We start from the raw sequence: 26,867 nt of genomic DNA, 5'->3' as shown, positions 1-26,867 counted from the left end.
ACCATCTTGTTTCGGCAAAAATGGCTGCTCGAACATTGTGTATAACAATTAGTTGAAACAGCACCATGCACAAAAAAACAGTCATAATGATAATATACAAGATTCTTTTTAATTTTGAACAANTTTTAATTTTAAAAAAAAAAAAAAAAAAAAAAAAAAAAAAAAAAAAGTAATAACATTATAAAAGTTAGCAAAATGTATTTCCATCCTTAGGCAATATACCTTTTCTTTCAGGACGGAATGTTTACTTGGTTGCATGCATGGTCTTCAATATGCATAGCAAAAAAAGCACGCCGCTAACTATTTGATTAGTCTCAGGTAAAAACAAACAACCCTAACAATCGCTAGGCTGATACCTGTCCTTTGATGATGACAGAGGAGCAACATCCGACTTAAAAGCCTGTATATTTTACCGACAGATTCTTTTGATGTATATCAAGGAATTAAACTTGTCTTCTCGTATCATCCACAATGAGATGCACACTAAGCCTTGGATTTTTCTATGACATATTCCCGGAGTGCAGAGAAAGTAGGTGAGGATAACCCCTGAATTATCCCAAAAAATCACGCCATGATGAAATTTCAGTAAGGGGAACAATTATACTTAGGGAATCCGTTTTCAATTTTAAACTTGTACGAGGTAATGATAAATGAAGGAGCATGCAGGGTACTTTTTTCAATACCATGAGCTTCAATGCGCAAACTATTCAAATGTAATTAAAACACAACTTAAAAATAGAAAATATTTATGGGAGTGCAATATACCTCGGCATGGAACCACAACTTAAATGAACAGAAATCAAATCATTGAAAAACGCACCAGTGAACAGGCTAATGCTTGTTTAGCAATAACAACTAGAGCTCAGTGATGGCGAAACGAGAGAAACATTGTTTGCATACAATTACATGCGAGACAAAAGTAAGCACATGTTTCTGATTTTTTTTTCTCTTTATACAAAAATTGATAAAATTCAATAAAGCTGTAACGTTAAACTCCGTCTGCGAATCCAAATAAATGAAGTACGCAATAAATACACTGAACATCTTGTCACTTGGCAGTTGGCATTAGTTAGACTAGACAATGAAGGTGTGTCCAGTTAGTCAATGATACTGATTTATAGCATTACATAATTATATCGACCACATGACAAAACTTAACTTAGAAAAAAATTAAGATCAATATCTGGTAGATTTAGCCATATCTGTATTAAAATCGAAATGCTAAACATGTCATTATACTCATTGATTTTTCAAAACTTAATGTCAAAAACATAAAGATTGCAACATTGCCTTTAGCTACAATGTTAATTAATATAGATGATTTTTCATCTATATATATTTATATTTATAGGTTTCCACTGATTTTCTATTTATAACCATTCAATCAACTGTAATCTATTCATAGCTGTGAAATTTTCTCTTTTATTGATGATCACATGATATTGCTTTATCCAATAGGAAATTAACAAAAAGCAATTATAATAATTCGATATATAGCAATAATTCAATCTTAATAAAGAGTTCGGTCCAGAAAACAATTTACTAAAATCTAATTTACCAATAAAAAATGAGTTTTCGATATAGCTGAGAGAAAACTGGCTAACACAAAATGGCATCAGGAGTCGTTGACAAGTATTTAAATGGACTTCATCACAATCTCCAGTTAATAACTTCAGCTTTAGGGTCTTGGCCATATGCTTGTGGTAGTAATACATGCAAAGTACATGACCTGTGGTCTAGATCTTGAATGCTTTTTATTTTTCTGTAATTAATATAATATCTCAACTAATCATAATCAACTTATAAAATCAACACATGGCAATCATGTGTTTCCTACTTTGTAATTTTCTTTTCAGTAGCAATATATATACATATATAATAACATCATATTTACTTATAAAATATGGAAATGCCATTAGATAATAAAAATATAAAATATAACTTTGATCACACAAGAACAAAGAGCTTCTCAAATATAATCGTTATAATGGCTGGAATCAGTTTTGCATCTGCTTGGTCGAAAGCCAAGAACTGTTTTTCTGCATAGATATCTTGAAACGTTAAAATCAAAAATAATGATTTGCTACATTTTCTTATCGGAATCTTCTCCATATGTCTTAATACAAACCTATTCAAACGTCTCTACCAAATTAGAACAAACGTCACATAAAAATATAAAAACATGCATCTTTTCTGCTCATATCATTGAGTCTAGGTTTCGTGTTTGTGACAAAATTAAGATAATATTTTCAAAAAAATGGAATCCGTTTAAAATACAAACACAATGGCATTGGTCATAAAAAATCAAACATTTAAGATATTTACATGTTTATATAAACTATAGAAATATCTCAATTCAAGATCTGTTTCTCTCACATTAACAAGTCACAACCCATTTCACAATATAAAATAACAGTCATTTTAAGTGGAATGAATATCGTAAAAAAAAAAATTGAACCAGGAAAACATATAGCACAACCTCTCACATCAAGTAAATGAAACGTACAAATAATATTCAGATCATAAATACATGTACAATTTAAATAATTGTATGGTCGTAAATGACCAATAGGCCATGCTGTATACCTGAAGCTTTCGCCGCAGGTTCACTTTTTTATTTTTCGCCCTCGCTAATGTGGGCGAAATTACCATGACAGCATATAACATTTCACAAAAAAACATATTAAGTAATTCCATGTGAAGGCGAAATTAACACTGGGCGAACATGGATTTTACAGGTGAAGGGCCAATATTTGACTAGGCGAAAGTTTCCCAGTAGACAGTAGCCCCCATTATCCACAGAGGGATGAACATAAACAAATGTAACATTTTATAAGTATATCTTTAAAAACCGTGATGGTAGCTTTGATAAAGGGTTATCAACCAAGAATTTCATTATGTTGCTGATGGAAAGACAATGTTATTTTCCTGATGGGAGGTATATTTATACATCTCTCCTCCATTAAACAAAGAAATCCACACTTCAAGTCATGATCAGGGAATGATTTGTGTGTAATGACGGGACGAGGCCTTATTCAAAACAATGGTATGTCATTATATTAACAATGCATTGACGTCACATCAACAATATCAGATAGCGGATGATAACTCATATGCTAAAATTAATGCTATCAAATTAAAACTCTTGTGTCATACAATCACCAATTTTAGTTGAAAAGGAGAAAAAAAAATCTAGGAGCAAAGGGCACATTTGGATTTTTTGTCTTATCCCTAGGTAGGGGGAAGATTGTATTAGTTCACTCTATAAAACAACACTCATTCAATGGAGGACAATGTAAAATAACATTTAATTACATTTTTGACAATAGCCTAGTAAATATCTATAGGCAAATCAACACAGCCATGCACCAAACGGTGGGAGAAATATTAAATTGATATATTTGATCAAAACAAAGTTTTCACAAATGTGCTGACCCACCAATCTAGTTTGTGAGTGTTTTATATAGAACTTGGCACAGAACGTTGACTCTATTTACATTAATTTATAACCCATTTGTATTACTATGACTGTATGTTACTACATCAAAGTTGTGTTTACAGGGACAAAACACTTTCCCTCATTGATTTCAGACCGTTCTAAAATATTATAGAAAGTTCACAATATCATTTTCACTGCATAAACAGATATGTATATATGTATTCAAAATTAGCAAATATATATAAAAATATTTAAATATGCATTACAAACACTGGCTTTAAACAAAAACTATCTATTATGCAATCATTTAAAAACACACTTTTTAAAAAGTTTTCAAAATATCAATCTTTATGCAAGCAATAGTAATTTTATTGTATTAAAACGAAGAAAAATTCATCCTGGCCTTCGATGAGTTCTTTCTTTACCTTTAACTCAATTCCCCTTGAAGACACATTTGAACTCTTCCAATTCAAAGGTTGGAATAGTTCATAATGAAATTTCAGGTGTGAATGAGTAAACAAATAACTTAGTACTGGTCGACCCACAGAATCCTACTTGTTTTCAGTACATTACCCTATCCATCTAAAGGTCACTTTATACAATATCTCTTGTTGTAGGGAAACACGATTCTTTGTTTCTCCTAGATTAATCATGTTTCACAAGGGTGAAACAATATAAGACTCTTTCATGCCCAGGGGTGAAGGATAGGGAAATTCCACCCGAGGGGTTTTCAAATTTGGTAAAACCAGAGGCTTTGCCGAGGGTTTTGCCAAATTTGAAAATCCCAAGGGTGAAATGTCCCTATCCTACACCCTTGGCCATGAAAGAGTATTTTTCTCTCCTTCCAACAGCCAGAATAAGCCCAGAAACCCTGAAAATGAGTTTGGACTGGTCACCATTTTGAAAATATCAATTTTTCCCCTAAGCTTTTGAGATGAAAACGAATCTGCCAGCCAGATTAAGCATATCCCATCTTAACGTTGCGGCATCGGAGAGTTCCAAATTTGTGATGTCACGTCATTGTTGAGCCATTGTGACGTAAGTCACGTCACGTGAAATGGGGTGTAAGATAGAAATTTCCTACACCCCTTTCTTACCCTGTACAGCTCTATCTTACACACAGGGAAATGAGAGAAAGACTTATGTTTCCCTAAAACAAGGGAAATAAATATATTTAAGTATGCCGAAATAAAACACTAAACCATTACTAAGTGTGATCAGGTTGCCACTCTGTTTTTGTTGTATGTTATAGTTCTTCGGAACTTTTAGATGTTCGTTCTAGAGCTCTTTTCTAGAGAGCCTCTGAATAAGGTATACATGATCAGGAAAACTTGGACGTGTGAGGGCAACATGATGTTTTATTACCCTGTCAAGTGATCAAAATCATCCAATCAGACACTTTGTTATAAAGATAGAGGTATGTTAATATTTTGTTTAAAAAAACTATATATTCTGCAGAATACAGTCCTTGATAACAAACACCTCTTTCTTGAAATTTCATTTCAGAGGGACTTTCATAAAATTTGATGAAATATTTCCTCAACTGTGTTCACTTTACAGGTCTAAGCCAAACACTGAAACATACATTAACATTTGAACTGAATTTGAAACAGAATGAACTATGTCATTTGATGTAATAAGCGATCTATTTTTTTCTGACTTATGAGGATTCATACTTTAGCTTAATAATCAAAGACAGATAACCCTGTTTAGCAGATGCCTTGCATGAACAGATTCAAGATTAAAAGGTCATACTGTTTTTCCCCAATCAGATGTTTTATGGTGTATTAATCTAGAGAACATGACCCTTTTATACAACAATGCTCTGTACAATTTGTTTGATACACAAAAGGTCAAAACTTGTGAAAGGAAATTTCAAATGACTTGTGTCAAAATAAAATTACCCCTCCTCCCCCTCGGTAACACAGATACCAATAATAAACCCAGGAGGAGTAACTCCCAAAAATTAAAAATCAAATATATCAACCATGTAACACGGTATATACTGCTCATATTTCCTGTAAACTACTTACATATATTCACTGTACAACACTTATATTTCCTGTATGTAAATAACATTTACTGTACATGTATGTTACTATATTTACAGAATAACTATCTGTGTACTTCTCATATATACGAGTGCTATACATACAGTATAGGCAGGGTTTGACTTATCTGAGTGAATTGATTGGACTAGACGTATATTACTTGAACCGATTTTTATGCTGGAGAAGACGGGGGTTTGTCTCCATCACGCGGACAAGCATACTGTCGATGTAATCCTCCATATCTTTGACGTACTGGTCTTTCCGGATCAGCTGGGCTTTGTGTGTAATTACCAAGTGAATGAGTTCCTGAAACACGGAAAAATAAACAATAAAACTACAAAGAGTCACTATACCATACAAGCTTGATTTGAATAATTCAGCTTTTAAACCACACACAATTGTATGGTATAACTATATATAATGTCTCTTTATAAATCCGACTCATTTTTTCGGCATGGCTGTAGCTGTGATAAATTATTTCTGAAAATAATACCATACCTTGCACGGCTTTTATGAGAAATGCTAACGATGAAATACACAGGAGATAATCAACTAATGTGATCTGAAAGTAAAAAGCAGGGTAAACCCTGGACTTCAGATTGTTAAACCATCTCTGTAATGGATTGAGCTACATAGCAAACCTGGTCAATGGAAGTGTCTTGACACAGCTGTGCTACAGTTTTATCAAAACGGAAATTATGAGGAGGTTATTTTTTATAGGCAAAACCAAAGTGTAGTGGGACAAGGATCCTTAATAAATCAAAATGACACGATACAGATTACTTACTTAGTTAAGTAGGTTTTCGAGTGTTGATTATACATCATAAATCATTGCCCTTATGGTATAGGGAAACATGATTCATCATTGCTTATGATACAATTCAAGCATAAGTACATAATGTAGAGTGCTAGTCATTGGAACATCACACATAAACAGTTACTGGTTGTGCTACATAACCTTTCTACAATCCATTTTCACAAACCTGATGAAAATGTCTAGAAAAAATCAAAACCCTGTCAGTCCACATTCAAACAATATGGACATATATAGACAATCTAGATTTAACTCAATCACCCCTGAAGACACATTTGAACTCTTCCAATTCATAGGTTGGAATAGTGCATTATGAAATTTTTGGGGTGAATGAGTTAAACAGTCTGACCTCCAACAATCTGGGCTCTAACAACCTAGAATAATGCTATTTTTAGACGTGATATTTCTTCTCATCATCTTGCTAATAAAGCTAAATGTTCATTTATCATGTGTCTTGAGGTGGAAATGCTTGATTGTGTTCCCTTGACTTGTCTTTTACTTACCTCTTTTGTCATATTCTTGTAGACGGCTATGAGGTCATCTGGTATGATGGTGAATCCTCGTGAGAATTGGGGCCGAAGGTCAGCTAATGAGTCGTCGTTATGACGACGAGGTAGTCCTTGCACAGTGTATCTTCGCCCTCCTATAACAGAGACAAAAAAGATTTATTTATTAAGACAGATAATATTGATTTTATTTTTTTAATTAAGCTAGAGGTATGGTACACTGCATCCATTTTTATTGCAAAGAAGAGTTCCACTTGGGGTTCAGTTTTGATTTAAAGTATTCTCCCTTTTCTATAAATAAAAGATAAAACAACCCAAAAGGAGTTTATCTGGTTTAGAGTTACTTCCCCTGTCTATGTGTTAATGGGCTTTTCGGCCCATGCATTGGGCACTATTTGTAATCCTTTGCAGTTATCATTCCTAGTACGCCAAACTGATAAAGCAATGCAATGTAATATTTTCAGGTTTGACTTTTGCTGTTTCTGTGTTTATTTTTCTTACTTATTTTTACATACATTCAAACATCTGTAATTCAGTAAAATGCATGGCAGCATGCATATGTGATTTTTATGGAATATTTCTTTTGAAAAGAGCTTCAACAAATAGTTCACAATGTTTGCACTAATGGCAATATCATAAATGATAGTTTAACTTGCTGGTACCATTTACCTTAAAAGAATTTTATGATTAAATAAGAATAACCAGTTACATACATATCAAAATAGGTACACATTATTTTCAGATACTATTAACTAACATGCAATCTAAGACCTTTTCTTCTTATTTCTGATATTAATATAATATTTGACATAATAATTTTTGGATATTAGAATGATTACAAAACATTCCAATTGACTTCAAAAAATAAAGACACAACAGACATTTTTACAAATGAGTTGGCAAACTATGGTGACTCCATGTTTTTGTATGACTATTGATGCAATTATTGAATAAAAATATTGTTGAACTCATTCACCCCTGAAATTTTATAACAAAATATTCAAACATTTGAATTGGAAGAGTTTGAATGTGTCTTCAGGGGTGAATGAATTAAACTAACCAATGGTGAAGGGATGGAATGCTCAGACCAGGAAAGGAGTTGGGGCCAGGGGGAATTAAAAATGTACACAATATAGGGAATATTTTTAACCAAATACGGTACCAGGGAATGTTCATATTAAAAGATTTCCTAGTTGTACTATAAGTATCTAAATTATATAACATAATATTGAAGCAGATGAAATAGGGAAGGTGTGGATATTGAACAGATGATAAAAGTTAATTAGATGTGTCATATACCTTGTTTGTATAATTGGCGAAGTCGGTCTCTCTTTGCCCTCCTTCTTACTCCATCTGGTTTCTCTGGAGAGTTGTCAAATGAAAACGATTGTTTGGGAGTGATTTTTCGCCGATTCAGGTCGGATTTTCCCGAATCCTCTTCTTCTCCATTCACTAAATCATTGTCAGCCGTTTCCTGAGGTTCAATAGTTGATCCTGAACTAGCATCGTCATCCTTACCATTATGATATACCGGATCGGTACTGGATTCTGGAAAAGAGGTTTCCGTCAATGTCTTTCCTTCACTGCTGTTATTTCTGCTCAAAGGTGGCGGCTCTACCAAAACGTCTGACTTACTAACATGACTAGAATTACTATCCTTTGAATCTGATCTTGGCCTGATTCCAGACCTTGATTTAGATTCCGACTTCCTCTTTACAAGAGGAAGTGCAATTTCCTTTGCACCTCCCTCTGAATCTGAATCTGACGAATGTCTCTCATCGGAAATGTATTCTTTAGCACTTTTACGGTTTGATCGTCTGTTTTTAGTTACTGCCTCATCATCCGAGGAATCACTTTTGTCTTTTTGCATACTTTTGTAGACCTCGCGCTCTTTGCGGAACATGGATTCTAAGTATCCTGGCTGCGAGGATACGGGGGTATCAAGGTCGTCTGCAGATTTTGTAACCACAGCAACACCGCTTTCATTGTCCATGGAATAGCGCTTGCCCCGGGGGTGGGGCAAAGTCTGTGTGCCCCAGTAAGACGGAGGCAAGGATTGGCGATTTCCTGGTCGGTTGTATCTACTGCTGCCGATATCTACTTCAGCTGTCACCATACATAGTATATAAGAAATAAATTAAAATAAGAAATTTTAGGTAATAAAATTTATCTACTTGCAGTATTCCTCTACACAACTATCTGTCGGTAGAAGTTTGAGTATTAATTTTACTGAAGCTTCATAAATTAATCTACCACCAGTTAGTTTTTGAAAATATTTGTCTTCCCCATAATGGCAGGTAATTTTGCAATTTAAAAAGTACAACAATTACCAAAAGAAATCATTATTATTTAAGCAGCTTAAGCTGACATACTCCCGATTTCGTTAAAAGAAGCTATTTTTTTTTACTTAAAGTTAACATTACCCTTAAAAAGTATTTATATAAATTAATAATAAATACTATTTTTATTTCACCTCTTCACCAACAAAACAATTTCAAAAACATTACTTCATTTTGGCACAAAAACAACCAATGACATAACCTCTACGCCAACAAACGACAAGAACCGAGACATTTGGATGCTTACCTGGACTTTGATCCTGTTCACGCTGGCGGTCCAGGACCATGCTACGACTTCGGTGCATAATGTTCTCTGCCTGCAGTCAGTCACATATCAAATCAAAATAAACATTACAAAAATAACTATATATAGCTTAGAAACGATCATGTGACTGGATACATTTAAATAAGAACATAAGTATGTTGATGATTTAAAACCATAAACGGTGTATCAAAGTTCTTATTTTATGCATAATGAAGTGCCTATACTTAATGTGTAGAAGATATCTTATTTAATGAGATCATAATGGTCAGTGTGTTTAAACTTCCCCAAATTCACAAGATTAGCAATAAACTCTAATGGAAATGTTTGCAATCCACCCATGAGATCTGTTTTGTGCTATGTTGATTGACTTCATTCTTCAAATTTCTTGTTATGATATTAGCACTCAGGTTTCCTAAATGTTCTCGACTAACCAGTTGCATAGATGTTTTCATTTATTTTTTCATTGTCTTGATATTTTTCTCTTTCTTTTTGGTTTGATTTGTTTGAGTTTTATGTGCTTTTAACAGCTATGGTCATTAAGGACGGGCCAGGTTTTGGTGGCAGAGGAAAGCCGGAGTACCAAGGGAAAACCAAAGACCTGTGGCTAATACCTGGCGACTTCCCCACTTAGGCCTCGAACCCTTGACCCAGTGGTGGAGGGCTAGCAATCGTAGACAGTCAGACGCCTTAACCACTCGGCCATTGTGGCCCTGTTACTAAGGAGGTCAGTAAGCTTTAACACATTATGCTACTCACAGCTCAGACTGCTCTCAAATTTTGGAGATTTTCCACATTTCTTTATTAAAAGTAATAATTACAGTAATTATATTTTAAGCTATATTAAAGCATATGATTTATTAATAGGAAAATTAAAAAGAAAAAAAGTCATTGCTTCCTTCAAATTCTGTCAACTACGGTAACATAATTATTGTTAAAACTTCCAGCTGTAAGTCTGTCGCATTGCTGTGTTAAAGTCTATAGATTGATAACATTGAAAAGCTAAACTGTATCCCTTTTCTTCATATTTAGTGTTTTGAAAATCAAAATACATGCAAACATAATTTATTAGATACACAGTTATGCAGTATATAGGTCAAACAAAATTTCTATCCTACATGCTGAAATATAAAATAGCACTACTGTAAGCATCAAGAAAGTTGTTACATACAACAGAGAAGCATAAAGATATATTAGTCTATAAGCAAATGAAAGATGGGTTAAAACAACACAAGTGTTATTCTTTAATAATTACACAAATACTGCCACTACAAGATATAGGCTACATAACCAGTCACCAGATCTACTATTATAATACTTAAAATTAATTCAGTCTTAATATTTGCTTGAAGTGAGTTTTTTTAACTTGTTAGAGAATTTATTCAATGCAGAAATGTATAAAAACTTTCTGTGTTAAACAATGAGGCTTTTTCTGGAGAAAAAAATGTTATTTAAAAAACAAAAGAATTTATTTTCATTAGTAAATTAAATAGTATCAACATCTAAATATATTCTTGATTTCAGGATGATCATATTCGATTGTTTTATATACAAAAACCTTTAAACTCTATGACTGACAATACTGAGATGTCCATTATTTCCAACACATTTTAAGTAATTCATAAAAAAAAAAGTAAAAATTTAAAAATTGTAAAGAATTTATTATCATTTCCGCTATCCACATCTGAATATATTCTTTATTTCAGGCTGATCATATTAAACTATTTTCTATACCAAAACCTTGACTGACAATACTTATTTACCAATTATATGGTTTCCATTATAAACAGCACTGCGTCGATGCAAACACCAAAGAATTTCTACTTTTGCTTCTAAATAGTCAGAGTTACCATGACAAAGATTTTTTAATTACTTTTATTAAGAACAAAAAATGTGTACCCTGACCACAATGGTCCTTATCTTCTGCAGTAAAATATTTAACAAGTAACCATGACAACTCTGGACATAATATACTGACCACAGATAAATCATCCCACTGTGGTGGGGGAATATCTACTGCTGGGAAGTTAGCGCCGTCAACAGAGGCAGACCGTGCTGCCCCCTTGAGGTTCGTAGAGCCATCGATAGTTACGGAAGATGGAAGATTATTAGCCTGGACAACACAATCAAGATTGAACAAAAATAGTTAGCCTGAACGAACATGTTAGCATCATCATAATTTTAGTAATTCACACATACAAAGATAGTATATTTACAATAAACAATATTACAACACAATTAATTTTGAAAATAAAAGGTTTCCATATGTACGATAACGTGATATGTGGGTGGTTCTTACAAGGTAGGCTACTTTCCCATTGGATTTTGATTCTATATATATAAATTTAATTTAATAAAATGAATTTTCCTGGCTTCATATTTTTGTCAAAAAATAGTGAAATTTGGTACACAGCTAGAAAATTATCTAGCAATCCTAATTGGTAATATTAATACATTGAATAATTGTCAGTGTCTTAGAATGCTAACCATAATGAGTAAATTGGTCAGAATGATATTTACAGCAAAATTTAACAATGTGTCTATAGAACTGAAGTCAAAGTTTAACTTTTATACAGGGGGCAAAAGAAATTTCAATATGCATGGGTGATGTAAAATAAAAATAAATATGCTGTATTTGCCATAATTAGCGCCCAGGAGGCTTACATGGTTATTAAGATAAGAAAACGTGAGTTATGATAGAAAAAGTTGACTGCAACCTCAAACGTTGATACGGAATAACTGTGACATTAGAAACATTCCAGTGTGACTAACAGCTCGGGTTTCAAATGTTTCATCAACTTCATGGGAAATTCAGCAATGATAGACATCATACATAAATCTCTACTTTAAAAGTTAAAAGTAATATAAATCATTTACTGGGCCAGGTCAGGTCTGGAATGGGGGGGGGGGGTATATAATTTCAATTCCTCCCGAAAAAGGGATGGGACGCATATAGGGGGAGAGGTGCTGTTTACGGCAAATACAATAATTATATATACGTATCTGGTTTCATACGATAAGAAGCAATATAAGTGTATGATTACAAAAATACATACGGATACACAAGTACATAAAGCACAACAAACAAAGAACCAAATCAACGGGAAATATTGATTATAATTCATAAATATGAAAAGGATATATGGATGTTCTTCATGCACAAATTAAATACTGGATCTAGGATTTGTTTTGCATGCATGGAGGTTCTACAAGATTATCAGCATATACAAATATACAACATATACAGTTAATATTATATATAAGATTCTGTCTAGCATCATACATATATTATGAATTGAAAGGGTTATAAAATATCTCTAGAGCATATATAATGTTAATGTATAGCCGTCTACATTATTTAAATTATGTAAATCATTCACCCCTGACATTTCATAATGAACTATTCCAACCTTTGAATTGGAAGAGTTCAAAAGAGTCTTCCGGGGGGAATGAGTGAACCCTTTCACCACTGTAGATCATAATTGACTCATCCAGATCAATGCATGGTAGAGTCTACTAAAGTTACATAGGGGTGAAAGGGTTAATATATCAATATATATGATAATTCTACAAAACAGTAAAACAAAATGTTATAATACACAAATTTTTGCTACAGCCTCATTGGTTGGATAATAATCACATTGAAGTCGTTTGTGATTTTGACCGATTAGCATTACTATTTTTAGAAACAACAGGTCGTATTAACTTTATGACATCATTCAATTGTAACATCACAATTCCTTCAAACAATTCATGTGTTCCATCTTGTTGAATGATTAAAACATTATTTAATATCTGTTATAAGTCTTGATTATTGTTGTATTATAATTCAACACTAATAAAGACTTTTAATAGATGATAAATAGACCTGAAAATGTGATAGGAACTTAGACAAAGTGCATTCTTGCAATACTAGCCATTCTTTAGGCAATATGATCAACAGATAATGACCTATAAATTCTATCCAAAACATTATCATAATGAGATATATATGCTTTCAAGCAGAACGTTGTAACAGTAATCATGCTTCAAAACCCATCATATGTATATAATTTCAACTAAAATTTGTCATTATAAGCTAAATATATTTCTCTTCATACAAGTACATGCCATTGCATATATGTCCCTGTCCGTAATATAGAAATATGTATCCTCTTCCAATAATCTTGTGTGTATGTCCAACTCGTAAAACTTATGTTTACAATGTACATGGGTCCCCTTGACCAATGATATTGGTCTCTGTCTTAATTAGTATAAATATTCGCTAGGTATGTCCCCATTCGTAATATTAAAGATATGTGTCCTCTTTCAATAATCTTGCTCATGTAGACCAGTTTTCCGGAGAATAAGAATTTCTATATATAAAGCCATAAGGGGGAATTCCCTACACCTCGGCTAATACACAGGAAACACAGACGTAAACACAAAAAAAGGGCCCATAGGTATTATTGATCAGCATATTCTTGATGCTTAACCCTTTTACCAATGTAGACCAAAATGGACTCATCCAGATCAATGCATGATAGAGTCTACTAAAGTTACATAGGGGTGAATGGGTTAACCTTGATAAAAATAAATAAAAAAATTGTTGAAGCACATAATAACACAGCTGTATGGACTGTTGTAGTTGTAAACATGATATGAACCTGAACACATTATTTCAACCCCAGCTTGGCCTCGGTAAATATCACTGTTTCAGGTCCATGTCACATATATTCACCATCACAAAAGTCCATAACTGTATAACAATAGATACACTCAATTTTATATCTATAAAATTAAGGACTTTCATTTCGGTGCATATGTGCGATACAGACCTGAAAAGTGATGACTTTGTCTCTGTCAATATCGCATTCTCAGGTCCATATAATCACATATTGGCCTCAACAAAAGTCCATTATTGATCAAAATTCATAAGAACTTACATATCTTCCTAATACTTACATGTATGCGTCCCCCTTCAGAAGTAAATGCGGAGCTGTTTCTTCTCTTGTCAGATGTCTGTTGCAAAGAATTTTGAGATTCACGAAAGGAACGGCTTCTTTTGAATTTTTCACCAACTTTCAAACCTAGAATACAGACAACAATACAAAAATTAAGCATGCTTTATCTATTAAAGGGAACCCCAAAAGAATCACATAACCTAATCCTTTTTTCCCTTTCAGTCAAAATTCAGTAAGGTTATTACAAAAATGGGGATTGAATGGATTTTTTTCATATACATTGAGGCAATGTACATGAAAAAACATCCATTCAATTCAGATAATTACATTACGGTGACCTACAATAAAAAAGGTCACAAAACTATTTGTTAATTTATTATTTTTGATATCAATATCTGACAAAAAAAAAAAACATAAAAAAGGAACAGCCAGAACTCCAGCCTACACACAATCTTCAAATGTTCAACTTCTGCCGATCAGTTGATTTTGTTGAAACAAAAACAAAAAATATATCTAGAATCTAATAATAACCAACACTTGATATTCCTTCCATTTTTGAAAATTGATCTTATCCTTCCATTTTTGAAAATTGATCTTATTTGATGTTTTTTGCATTAAACACCACATATAATATATTTTAAAAAGTTTATGTCCGAAACGATATCAAATGACCGGTCACCATAGAAACCATCCAGGACACCCGTTGGCAGTGGGTATAAAGCTCATGATCATTTGAAGATAAATATATAGCCGTTGAATATTTTGTTTGTCAAAAAACCTGCAGATGTAAATGATCATAAATTGATGGATGAAGTGCCCTGTGCCAAATATTGCAAAGTTCTCTGGGTTCAATGTGCAAGTTGATGTCACAGGGTTAACCCAGCCGGATGTTTGGGTGTTAGAAAGTTTGTGACGATGAGGAACCGATTGCGAATCGAAAGTTATTTAATATGACAATGTTATAAAAAAAAAATCAATTTCAAAAAAAAAATAAAAAAATAGTATAATGGTGCACCATTTATGATTTTCGTAATGTTTATAATCATTTCTCGCAACCACATTATCTCGGAGAAGGGATAATAACTCTTCTCAGAAACGGTACTATACGTAGTGATATGAATATGGTCATTGTGTGTGAAATTCATGGTCTAATGGCAGTTGTTTTCAGTAGATTCATGTAAAGAACAAACATCAAGAATGTAAATATAATAATATTATGATATCAAAAGAAGAATATCAAAAATATATTTTAACCAATGAGTTGTCATCCGGGGCTCAGATTCGTGTAGAAAACTTAACCAATGAGTTGTCATCCGGGGCTCAGATTAGTGTAGAAAACTTAACCAATGAGTTGTCATCCGGGGCTCAGATAAGTGTAAAAAACTTAACCAATGAGTTGTCATCCGGGGCTCAGATTCGTGTAGAAAACTTAACCAATGGGTTGTCATCCGGGGCTCAGATTAGTGTAGAAAACTTAACCAATGAGTTGTCAACCAGGGCTCAGATTAGTGTAGAAAACTTAACCAATGAGTTGTCATCCAGGGCTCAGATTCGTGTAGAAAACTTAACCAATGAGTTGTCATCTGGGGCTCAGATTAGTGTAGAAAACTTAACCAATTTCCATAACCAGCTAATGCCAATGGTTCTACCCATAACAGATCAGAGCTTCACTTTTTCAGCAATATTATATGCTTCTAATGAACACATCTTTGCTGACATCCAGTAACATGTGATGGGACAGGAACTCTTTGGATAACCATAGGAATTTGATAAAAAAAAAAAAGCAAACTGTATGAATCTATACAAGTTTCTCAGTTTGAAATACTTGAATGATATTTGAATTCCAGATTTATTGATTGTGTACAAAAATAGTTGCATGAATACCCTGGTATATGATCCATTCTTAGGCTATAGTATATGATTACAAAACATGAATTGTGGTTAAATTAAGAGATTAAGAAGCAATGTTTTTGAGAAGAGCAATATGCTCTGGGTTTATCCTCAATGCAGTGGAATAATGAAGATATGGATTTTCTCGCACCTCAGACAGATATATCCCACGTCATACCCCATGCTAGATTTTTCTATCTGGTCCGATCTGTCTTGTACCTTTACGTGACATTTGGCAGATTTTTTTACACTGTGATGTATTCATCCGCACGTTAACTGCTTGAAATTGACAATTTGCATTATAAATATTCTGTTTTGTCGTTATATGTATAGTTTTGATGTTGTAAGATATTTGATGTTGTAGATAAAGTATAATCTACACTGTGAAATACGTTGTTATCTATGTAAGGACGGACTACATTTTTACGCAGAAGCATTCAAATGTAGCTTTAGTAGTGAAGAGGTCATTATCATTTGAGGCCCAAGGCGGGATAGTTGTTTTTTTTAGCAAAATTGAAAAGTCCTTTTTGAACTAAAAGGTGAGAGAAAAAAAATCAATTATCTGTAACTGAGCGAGATCAGGTTATCTCAGTCTCAGGCTCAGATTCTGTAACATCGCAACCTCGGCTTACACCTCGGTTGGGATTTTGTTACAGAATCTTAACCCTCTACTGAGATAACCCGATCTTGCTCAGTTACAGGTAAAATATTTTATTATTCTTTCACCTCAGACAGGAATATACTATGTGATGCCCCTGCTAGAATTTTCTATCTCGTCCAATCTGCCTGGATCTTTTCTGCTACATGTTGGAATGGCTATAGACTTATATGCCAAACAATTTAAACAGTATTTGAAGAATTTTGCATAAATGATAATGTTACAATACTTATATGATTTAATGAAAAAAAATGAATTTCCTCCAGTAATAACACATACAGAAAATTAAAACCTTGTTTTGTAGAATCACGAAAAACTTACCAACAGCTGAAGCTATTGATTTTAAGGAATTAGACGACAACTTTTTAAGCGTCGCCCCAGCTTCTTCCTGGGCTTTGTTCTTAACTTGAAAAGTCAGCTTGACCTCTAGTTCTCCTCGATTCTTGCTGTCCGGAGGTTTGTGGGGCTTACCTCGCAGTTTAACCCATCTTAAAAATCAAACAATGAACAGGTCATAAATTGCACTGATTGATCATTATGGATTTTGTAGTAAAACATTTGAAAGTCATATAAGTCCCCCTACATTAACACTGCCAGAAGAAATGGCATTCATAGGGCTATGAAAACAGTGGAATCAAAGTAATTTCAACACTTCTCCTTATATGCCTGGCATAACATAAGAGACATTCATATAGCATCAAAGACATAACATCAGAGACATTCATGTAATATCATGATCTGAGACAAAAAAATTAACATAAGAGACGTTCATGTAACATCAGACATAACATCAGAAATTTTCATATAACATCAGAGACAAAACATCAGAGACGTTCATATAACATCAGAGACGTTCATATAACATCAGAGATGTTCATAAAACATCAGAGACATTCATATAACATCAGAGATGTTCATATAACATCAGAGACGTTTATATAACATCAGCGACATAACATCAGAGACGTTCACATAAAGAAGACATCAGCAGGTGACATTTTATATACCGTCAGATGTTACGCTGTTTACTCAGATGATACAGAAACTTCAAAAAGCATTAGAGTCTATAAAAGAGATTGTTCACAAGTAACAGACAATGTTGTATATACTGTCAACACTGAGCATGCCTTTAACAAACTTGGCAATAGTTAATAGTTATTAGTCTCACATTTTTTCATTTCAGCTATGCGCTTTATTTTAAACTAAATTTCGTTATGACATTCTCTTGATCTTTTTAATTTTTTTTACATTCCAAAAAGACATATTAATGTGGGTACCACCCACTATCACCAGATGATCATTATATCAGTTGAGATATCTTTATGTAGTAATGAATGTATACGCAAATGTATAATATTTCGTAATCCATTTTATACTTACTGACTTTTTGGTCGGTCAAACACTTTGAAATCTGAGAGTGGAATGGCAGCGTAACCAATGAAATCATCCGACAGTAGCCCACGATGCATCACAGTAACCGTGATATCCTGGTCCATGCCTGATATGGATCTAATAACATCAAGGGTAAACAAATCTCTGAAGCTATTTGGATTTTTTTCATGGTACAAAATTTCATGGTTTGAAGTTATTTGTGGAACAAACATCTATAAATACCCCATATAAACATACAGTAGTCAAGTATATTAATCAAAGTTGTATTTATCTTTATGGTCTCATACTGCAACCACAAAAACCATGATTGATTAAACATGGTAAAAGCTTTCATGTTATACAGTAAATTACAGGGCTAACTTACCCATCACACCATGTTTATCTAAATCATCTCATTCAAAACACTTCAATACTGAAGAAGATAATAATGATCTCTTTGATACTGATATTATTTGAGAACCTCATCTTTTCATCAAAGAAAATTGTACTAATATAGGATATATTTGAATTGGATAACTAAGAAATTGCACCTGAAAGGGAGGATTGGCTTATTACCGGGTATGGGCTTATCACTGGTAAATACAGCACATGTAATAGAATAAAAGTGTGGATAGTAAAAACAATGTCTGAATCGATAATGATTAAAATAATCAAGGGTCCCTGGGTAGTGGGGGCAGGACATGCACATGGCCACTGTACTCACAATCAGGGGCTGGTATTCATGAAATCCTTCTCATGATCAAATCAAGATTTTGTGCTCAGGTCCAACTTATCGCGCCAGTGATAAATTAATAAAATTATAATATTATATTGTCAATGATATGAATTTAATTATGATTTATAATTTAAATATAATTCAGAGAGACTTTAAGCCGAATACTGTTGTTTACAGGTACTTGACCTTTTGACTTTGTTATGCGACTTTTAAGCGAGTTTCAAGAAAATTAGCTTGAGCACAGAAATCATACTGGAGCACATGAATGGTTTCATGAATATGGGCCCTAGCTAGCCTGCCTGTAATCCATCATTTAAGTTTTATGTGTCTAATTCAATTCATATTCCATGTCAATATGACTGTGTATGCAACTGAAGCAATTAACAACAGATAAATCATAATTCAGGTCAATCAATAATGCTTTTGTTGTATCCTATTATCGTTTAAGTGTCACTGATAATGACTTGCGGCTATATATATATATACAAAATGTACATGAATTCACGTCTATAGTGACATTAATTACACTACATACAATGAACAAATGGCCTGTCCTGTAGTCCATCCACTTACATCTGTCCGACCAGGGCTTGATCTGAGTTCTCAGATAATTTGTATAAATGCAAAACTTGTCCAATATCAAGATCAGTTCACCCTCTCTAAACATTTTAAAATCAGCAGATAGGGAAATATTTTCTTCATTTCATTAAATAATTTAATTTAAATAAGTTACATATACATATAATGCTAGAACAAGGATTGTTATTTCAACACTGCTTGTCTAAAATTAGCTAAAACATTTACCTACGTACATGTACATTGTCAAAAGCTCCAGAATGTATGGTTTATTATATAAATGAAGTCCAAAAGCTTTCAAACGTTGATAGTTAAGATAATACTGTTTGTAGGAAGCTTCCAAACTGACACGAAACAAAATAATTAAATACACAACCACTATGCAAAGCTGTCAGCATTAAACTTGATACATGTATGAACTTTCACATTTAATTCTGATGACATAAAATGTCAATTCCCACATTCAGGTGCTCAGGAATTGACACATAATGACCTTGAAATTTAAATCTAATTGACAACAAGAATTCAAAATAACATAAAATCCTTTCAGCATTTACAATGTAGATGATGCTACTCTATATAGGGCATGTTTAATTTTCCTAGGCATTTTTACATTTAAATCTCTAGCTAGCTACACATGTACATGTACAATACATTGTATATGCTTAACTTTCTTGTAAAATGATAATATATACTTACAAATCACACTGCTCAAACCATTCTGGGTTAAGAGCGTTTTTGATGGTCGACGTTTGGAACTTTTCCTTGCCCAGTACGATTGAAACAAAGACATCTGTCAGTTTCATCCCTGGAAAAACAACAGATTAAACATTTCACCTGCAATAATGTAAGTACATACAACAATAAATCTGAATACATATATGTCAGTTGTTTTATACTTTGGAACAAATATCTGTTTGGTAATGACATCAATAGGTCCATTTGGTTTGTTTGTGTTTTACACCCTTTATTAACACCTATGGTCATTTAAGGACATGTCAGATTTTGGTGGTGCTGGAGGAAAGCCGGAGTTCCAAGAGGTAAACCACCGACTTATGGCAAGTACCTGACGACTGCCCCACGTCTGTCTCGACGTGCGACCCAGTGATGGGGGGCTAGTGGTAGCATGTTGTCAGACGCCTTTACCACTTGGCTACCTCGAGCTCGGCCCCCTAATAGGTTTGGGTGACCTTTCTTTTTGAAAACAATTTTGTAGCATTTTATTTTGGCAAGTCATGACTCCAGGCATTTCAGTTCTGCAGCATAAGTAATTCAGGGTTTTAACGAATTAGATCCCTATGGTAATACTTATATGTAGCACTCCATTCTACCAGACAGCGAAATATCATGATGCTATAGTTGTTGGCTTTCAGCTGCTGTTCCTTAGAAAAAATTGTCATAGTGTTTTAACAAGTTTGACCCTGCAGGGATTAATCTTACTTTTACAATTTTTAAATAAATTATCTTGTTAAATAAACAGGTCAAGAGGAAGAAAACATGTTTTGAGAGGTTTTTTTCTCCTATTTGCTACTTGTACATACCCTAATAAGGCTTAATAAGAAAATGCTACAGTAATTTAAAAAAATGAAGATGATAAGATAATATGCTCATTTTCTTATATTGTTGTGAATTTCTATATTTTTGAAGAAAGGAAAATTTAGTCATTTTTTTTCATGTGGAATTGAATCCTTTACCAATCTGTCATAAAAAGGACTTAGGGCGTTATGGGTCATTTTTGTCAACTTGAATTTATTTACCGTTTTCTATTATAAACATCCTATTGGTTAATTGAGGCTATCTTTCTTGGTGCAGATTTTTTCCAACACGCATGCATAGATGCCCTACCCAAGCAACAAAATTGCATTGTTATGCAGAAATAGCCAAAATATAGCGTTTTCGGACAGTTAGAAATGAAAGCCTCTAGATCTGCATATGTCCAACAAAACTTTCTTTCTACTAATGGACACAGGCCATGGTATGACAATTTTTAAGCATGTCAACTATTTATTTGTTTGGTACATGCAGAGAATTTTCAACCAAATAGATTAGATTTATGAAAAAATGTGTTTTTGTCTCTCTTTGTAATGTCATATCTCCTAAACCAGTTGTCGAATGAATTTGAAACTTCATATTTGCGTACTTCATATATTCCAGATAGCGAATATACCTGGTAGCAACTAATTCTAAATCTCCAATGAGGCCAGAAATAACCCTTAATGCCCCTAGTCATTTGCCTATAAAATAGCCTGCCCTATACATGGATGTGTCAAGGTCATTTTCTATCATGAAAGCTGAAGCATTCTATGCCAGCAAACTATTAACAATTTATTATCAATCTGTTTTTAACAAATTTGACACAGTTTGTGACCTTGAATTTAGTCATGACATATTGACATCATGACATCAAAAACCTAGATGCCATGATTTTCTTGTTGATACCCTAAAGGGATATCAGCCTTACATGCTTTTTTCCTTTTACAATTCTTAGAATCCCTTACAAATATTGATAATATATTTACGTCAGGAGAGCAACAATCAGTATTACTGAATCTACATGTATAATTGGATCCTTGTAATAGTTTTTTCCTTTTTTTTTTTATGGAAGCAGCATGCTTGCCAACTTTCCCTATTTCGGACCCCAAAAATGAGCATTTTCCATCTGTGAATTTGCTAAACTATTCCTATTTTCTAAGATCTGATGATTTCATCTGAAAGTTCCTTAAGGTGTTCATACACACATTTTATTTATGCTTTTAATTTTGAGCTAGCGCAATGTCCCTCATGGAAATTTAAAAAGTTAGTAATTAAATATGAAGGAGGAATGTAATTAAATATGAAGAAGGAATGTAATAAATATGCTTCATTTGCTTTACAGAAATATTCTGCTTACCTCCCTTGCCTTTTGTTAACAGATTCCGTCCCCGCAGTACTGAAACAAGTAAATAAATATGAAAAACTATTAAAATCATAGATATACCACAATTTACACTGTAATTGATAATGCAATCTAAGTATTGGGCATACTACAATGCTACTCCCATAACATGAGTCGCTGGTCGGCCTTTTTTCTATCGGATATGTAAAACCTCTAACATTGTTGGAGTAAATACAATGCAGGCTTTTAAGCCAAGCTAAAGGTACATTTATATTCATTGATTCATAAGATACATCATACTTGCCAACTTGATCTCCCTCCATTTTAGGAGGGAGACTCTCGATTTTGGACCCTTAAATTTGGTAGTTTCAGCCAAAGAGTGTTTTTAAACTAAACCTTTATTCTAAGATCTAATGATCACATCTGAAAGAACAACTCAAAATATGTAATTTTAAAGGGTAATTTCATATCTAGAGGGTATATACACACATTTTATTTATGTTTTAATTATAAGCAAGCAGAATCTCCCCCATGGAAATTTTTAAAAATTGGCAAGTATATGAGACGTAATATTTTTGAATATCATACATGTACTGGTTCTATCAAAGTGTAAAAACAAATAAGGGTAAACACATTTTTGCATCAAAAGAAGGCATAAGATCTTTTTTGTTTTAAATCAGAATACTTAAAATCAAAATTATCATAAATAATTTAACAGTAGCAGGTATTTCTGCCACAACCATGTGCACTCTAGGTTTCCTAAATGACCACTCACGACTCATTGGATAAACCTGCTAGAAGTTTGTAACCTTTTGGGTTACCCATGGGCCACTAGCTAAGTGAATGGCAACACCATGTTATTTCATTGGTCAATATTCTAATTATGATGCCAACTGCCAGAAACAGGAATAAGGTATTCCTAAGAGAACATATGGTATTCTAGATATAATATCTATACGTTGTAGGAGAAAAACGTCCCTAAACTCCTGATGGTTGATCATCATGTTTATATATATACATGTATCAAACCCTAGACATTTAAGTATCCGGTTGTTTCTGTATACCTAAGAATTAGGATGTTTCAGTACATTTTTGTAAAGACAAAAACTCAATTGCTTATCATTCTGAAAATAAAATTATACATTCTAGTAGTCAAGAGCACACCGGACACAAAATGCGAACAAAGTGGAGAGTTAAAATGTCAGTCTAAATGCCGGAAATCTTCTAAAATATTGAAACATTTTTTAGGACCAAAACATCTTATTCAAGTTCTGAAATGACAGAGCGCTGAAATTATCTGTACAGGCCTCTATGTTTATCTAACTCTTAATTAAAAAAATCAAGGTTAAACTCATGTCTTTTTACAATTTGGAGGTATAATTAATTAAATAACTTGAGTTAGATAAATATGATAACCAAATATCACTCATTGGGGAACCTCCATGACTTAATTTACTTCATTTCAGGACAAACACATATACATGTATATGTAAAAAGGTTACTGCAGACCAGTACAGTGAGTTGATAGTAACATGAGTTATGTGTATGCATGCTATAAGTATACTGGGATGTAAAGGCTTCATTCTGGTTCTTATCAGTTCAAAAATTAATTCATTAACATATTTGATTAATTAATTTAAGGCTTAATGATTCAACAAAAATTGTAGGTCGAGGCATTCATAAATCATAAGACGTAACCCTACACCGTCAGCTGTGATAACCAAAAACTAATCAAAATACACAGCTTATTCGGACACACCCCCTTCAACGCTTAACGGACACTTGCATTAAATACACAACCACAGGTGTCATGTGATATGTATAGGCCACAGAGTACATTTGATACACTTAGTAATTAACATGTAATGATGTACGTGAATGCGTGATAAATACTACATGCATACGTGTCAACAACAGACGAACGAGGTGTGAAAGACGGATAAGGTCATACATCAACAAGTACAGTCTTAGGCATGCAAAACACACAATACACACGGTACACATATATAAATTTACCTGTTAATTGAACGTGCGTAGGATTCCAGGACATTTCGAGTGTTTTATGGTGCTATTCTCTCGAACAGGAGCCACAGTTACAGGACCAAGAACATATCGGTGCAACACTTGAACACTTGACGATGATCTCCTTTAAACAAAACAGCTGATCGCGATAACTCCCCCGGCCATTCTCGGACAGGAGCGAAATGATATCATTTCTAAAATATTCACCCACTTTGAATAGCTTACAACAGTCGATTCGTTAAATCGAAATCAAACCTTGATTCCAATAGGCCTATCGCGTTTAAAAGTTGATCATGTTGTCCACCAGATCGATGTTATTACTTCACACACCTGTGATTAAAAAAAAAATGTTTGTTGTTGATTTGCACCTGTCCGATATGAAAACAAACAGCATGCGACTTCCTGCTTGTAGTCACTTGTGCGACGTCTACCGGTGATGGTATGATAATGTCACAGTTATCGCCCGTGGCAATACGACATGGTCTTCATCGGTATTCAAGTGTCGTGATTGACGAATTCGGTACATAACTAGATGGTGTTATTTGTCCAGTCATCGTGTAGACAAATTGATTAGGCCCTGATATAAATAAATCAATAACTCATTAGCGCAGAATTATAATAGCTTAATATAGTAATAATTAAGTATTTGGAAAGGCTGCAATTAGTCATAATTAAGTTGACCATTGACTTCAAGCCCCTGTTATTTCACTTTAGTCTTCAATTAATATGTGCACGTACTTATATATTATCTAATCTACATCGATGTGTCATGATATTTTTTACTGCGTTGACCATATGAAAACTCTGTATCCATACATAGACCAGTTATTTATCCAAATCATGTAGTTTTGAATGAAGAAAGAATGTGACCCATCAACTCCCAGACCCTGAGGTGGACTGTTACAGAGTTACTCACCTACTGCCAAAATGTTAAGAATTTGTCCTGGTAAATGTGTATGTGTTTGTTTGGGGCTTTGTTTTGTTCAGTATATTGTCTCGTGTTATTTATCTTTATTTTTTCTACACTCCAGCTAGTATTAAGTTTGACAAACTGTGGTCGGATGGCGCAGTGGATAGCGCACTCGGCTTTAACCTAGGTGGCCAAAGTTCAATGAACCAATCGGACATAAAAGGTACATAAGTTGGTCACCTACATTTAACTGCCCCACGGTACAAGTGTCCCTGGGTACTCCGGCTTCTTCCCACGTAAGACCCTAGATCGCACTTCCATCGCCCCAACAATATGTTATCATTGGGGAAAATAAAGACAGTTTACATTTATATAATTATGAACCTTCCTGTGATTATTTTTTTTACTTAATTTAAGAAGTTTGATAAATAATAATCGACCTTCATATGCGTACACAATGTATATATATATATATATATCTCCCCGTTTATAAATCAGAACTATGACTACCAATATATGTTAATAGACATGCACATATAAAATTCAGAATATAAAACGCTTATCGGCGTTTTGCTTTCAAAATTCGGGGCCCTGGGATGGTGGCGTCACATGTGCGCTGTATTGTTCATCGTACCAGAAGATGCTTTAATTAGACGGTTTATTTAAACGCGAGGAATACAGACATCAACATTTGGGGGCATTTCTACAGAAAGTCGATCTAAAACGTGTACAATTACTCTAAGCACCTTTGCTTAGTTTCATCATTGGGAGTGGCATTTTACCGAAAATTGATCTAAACCCCGAAACGTGTAAAATTACTCTGAACATTTTTGCTTATTTTCATCATCGGGAGTGGCATTTTTACCGAAATTTGATCTAAACCCCTGAAACGTGTGAAATTACTCTAAACAACTTAATTTAGATCCAAATATAGCTATAACAAATTAGCAGGTCCCTGTGGTATCAAAAGCATGCATGCTGGGGTTTTATGTTTGTTTTCTACCATACCTAGAGGAACTGATAATCATGAATGTATTACCTTTGTTATTGTATTGAAGCAAATTTTCATAATATCAAGTCAGTGCAACTCTGTCTGGGACCGAGCCTGTCCCACACAGGATATGTCGATCGAGTTACTTCCCTTCGCACGGCTGGTGACATACACATGTCGCGTACACCGAGCTATCTCCCCATTCCCCATCTTACCGATGGCCGATAAGAACCGGACAAAAAGAATGATTTTTAATATCATTGTGAACCATAATATAGTGTACGATGTTAAACAAAGATATGAAAAATCATGTCATTGCGTGCCACATAAGGTGTACCACGGTACACAATAATATGAAAAATCAATTATTTGCAATTATTTACCATGTGTGGTACATGTATATAAAGATAATAAACGAAATTTTAAAGGTCACATTTACTTTCACTTGTTTATGTCCTTACAGCCAACTTGTAGCCATTCTGTA

At 33.7% G+C, this 26,867-nt stretch overlaps 1 protein-coding gene across 2 annotated transcripts; it reads right to left on the bottom strand.

The window, feature by feature from the left end:
• Nucleotides 1-4,505: 4,505 nt before the first annotated feature.
• LOC110459002 (rab11 family-interacting protein 2-like) lies at nt 4,506-24,901 on the bottom strand. 2 transcript variants are annotated; one of them, XM_021511057.1, is made up of 11 exons: nt 24,477-24,901; nt 22,476-22,514; nt 20,285-20,393; nt 18,283-18,411; nt 17,224-17,390; nt 14,356-14,480; nt 11,390-11,524; nt 9,397-9,466; nt 8,110-8,916; nt 6,808-6,947; nt 4,506-5,796 (listed from the first exon to the last, which is right to left on the bottom strand). In XM_021511057.1, exons 1-11 carry the CDS (start codon nt 24,508-24,510, stop codon nt 5,647-5,649), a joined length of 1,905 nt encoding a protein of 634 aa, XP_021366732.1. In that variant the 5' UTR covers nt 24,511-24,901; the 3' UTR covers nt 4,506-5,646. The 2 variants fall into 2 exon arrangements, with proteins under 2 accessions (XP_021366732.1, XP_021366816.1); XM_021511141.1 differs by lacking the exon at nt 11,390-11,524.
• Between the last annotated feature and the right edge of the window lie 1,966 nt (nt 24,902-26,867).

Source organism: Mizuhopecten yessoensis, unplaced genomic scaffold (assembly GCF_002113885.1).
Source record: "Mizuhopecten yessoensis strain PY_sf001 unplaced genomic scaffold, ASM211388v2 scaffold193, whole genome shotgun sequence".
In the NCBI taxonomy this organism is placed as follows: Eukaryota; Metazoa; Mollusca; class Bivalvia; order Pectinida; family Pectinidae; genus Mizuhopecten; species Mizuhopecten yessoensis.
This window is presented reverse-complemented; position numbering and strand designations above follow the sequence as displayed.

Coding starts and splice junctions, on each gene's coding strand:
- LOC110459002 (XM_021511057.1), bottom strand. CDS start 24,510: ATGTCCTGGAATCCTACGCACGTTCAATTAACAG. Junction 18,412..20,284: donor TGGTTTGAGCAGTGTGATTT/GTAAGTATATAT, acceptor TGATGTTATTAG/ATCCATATCAGGCATGGACC. Junction 14,481..17,223: donor ATCAATAGCTTCAGCTGTTG/GTAAGTTTTTCG, acceptor TCTGTATTCTAG/GTTTGAAAGTTGGTGAAAAA.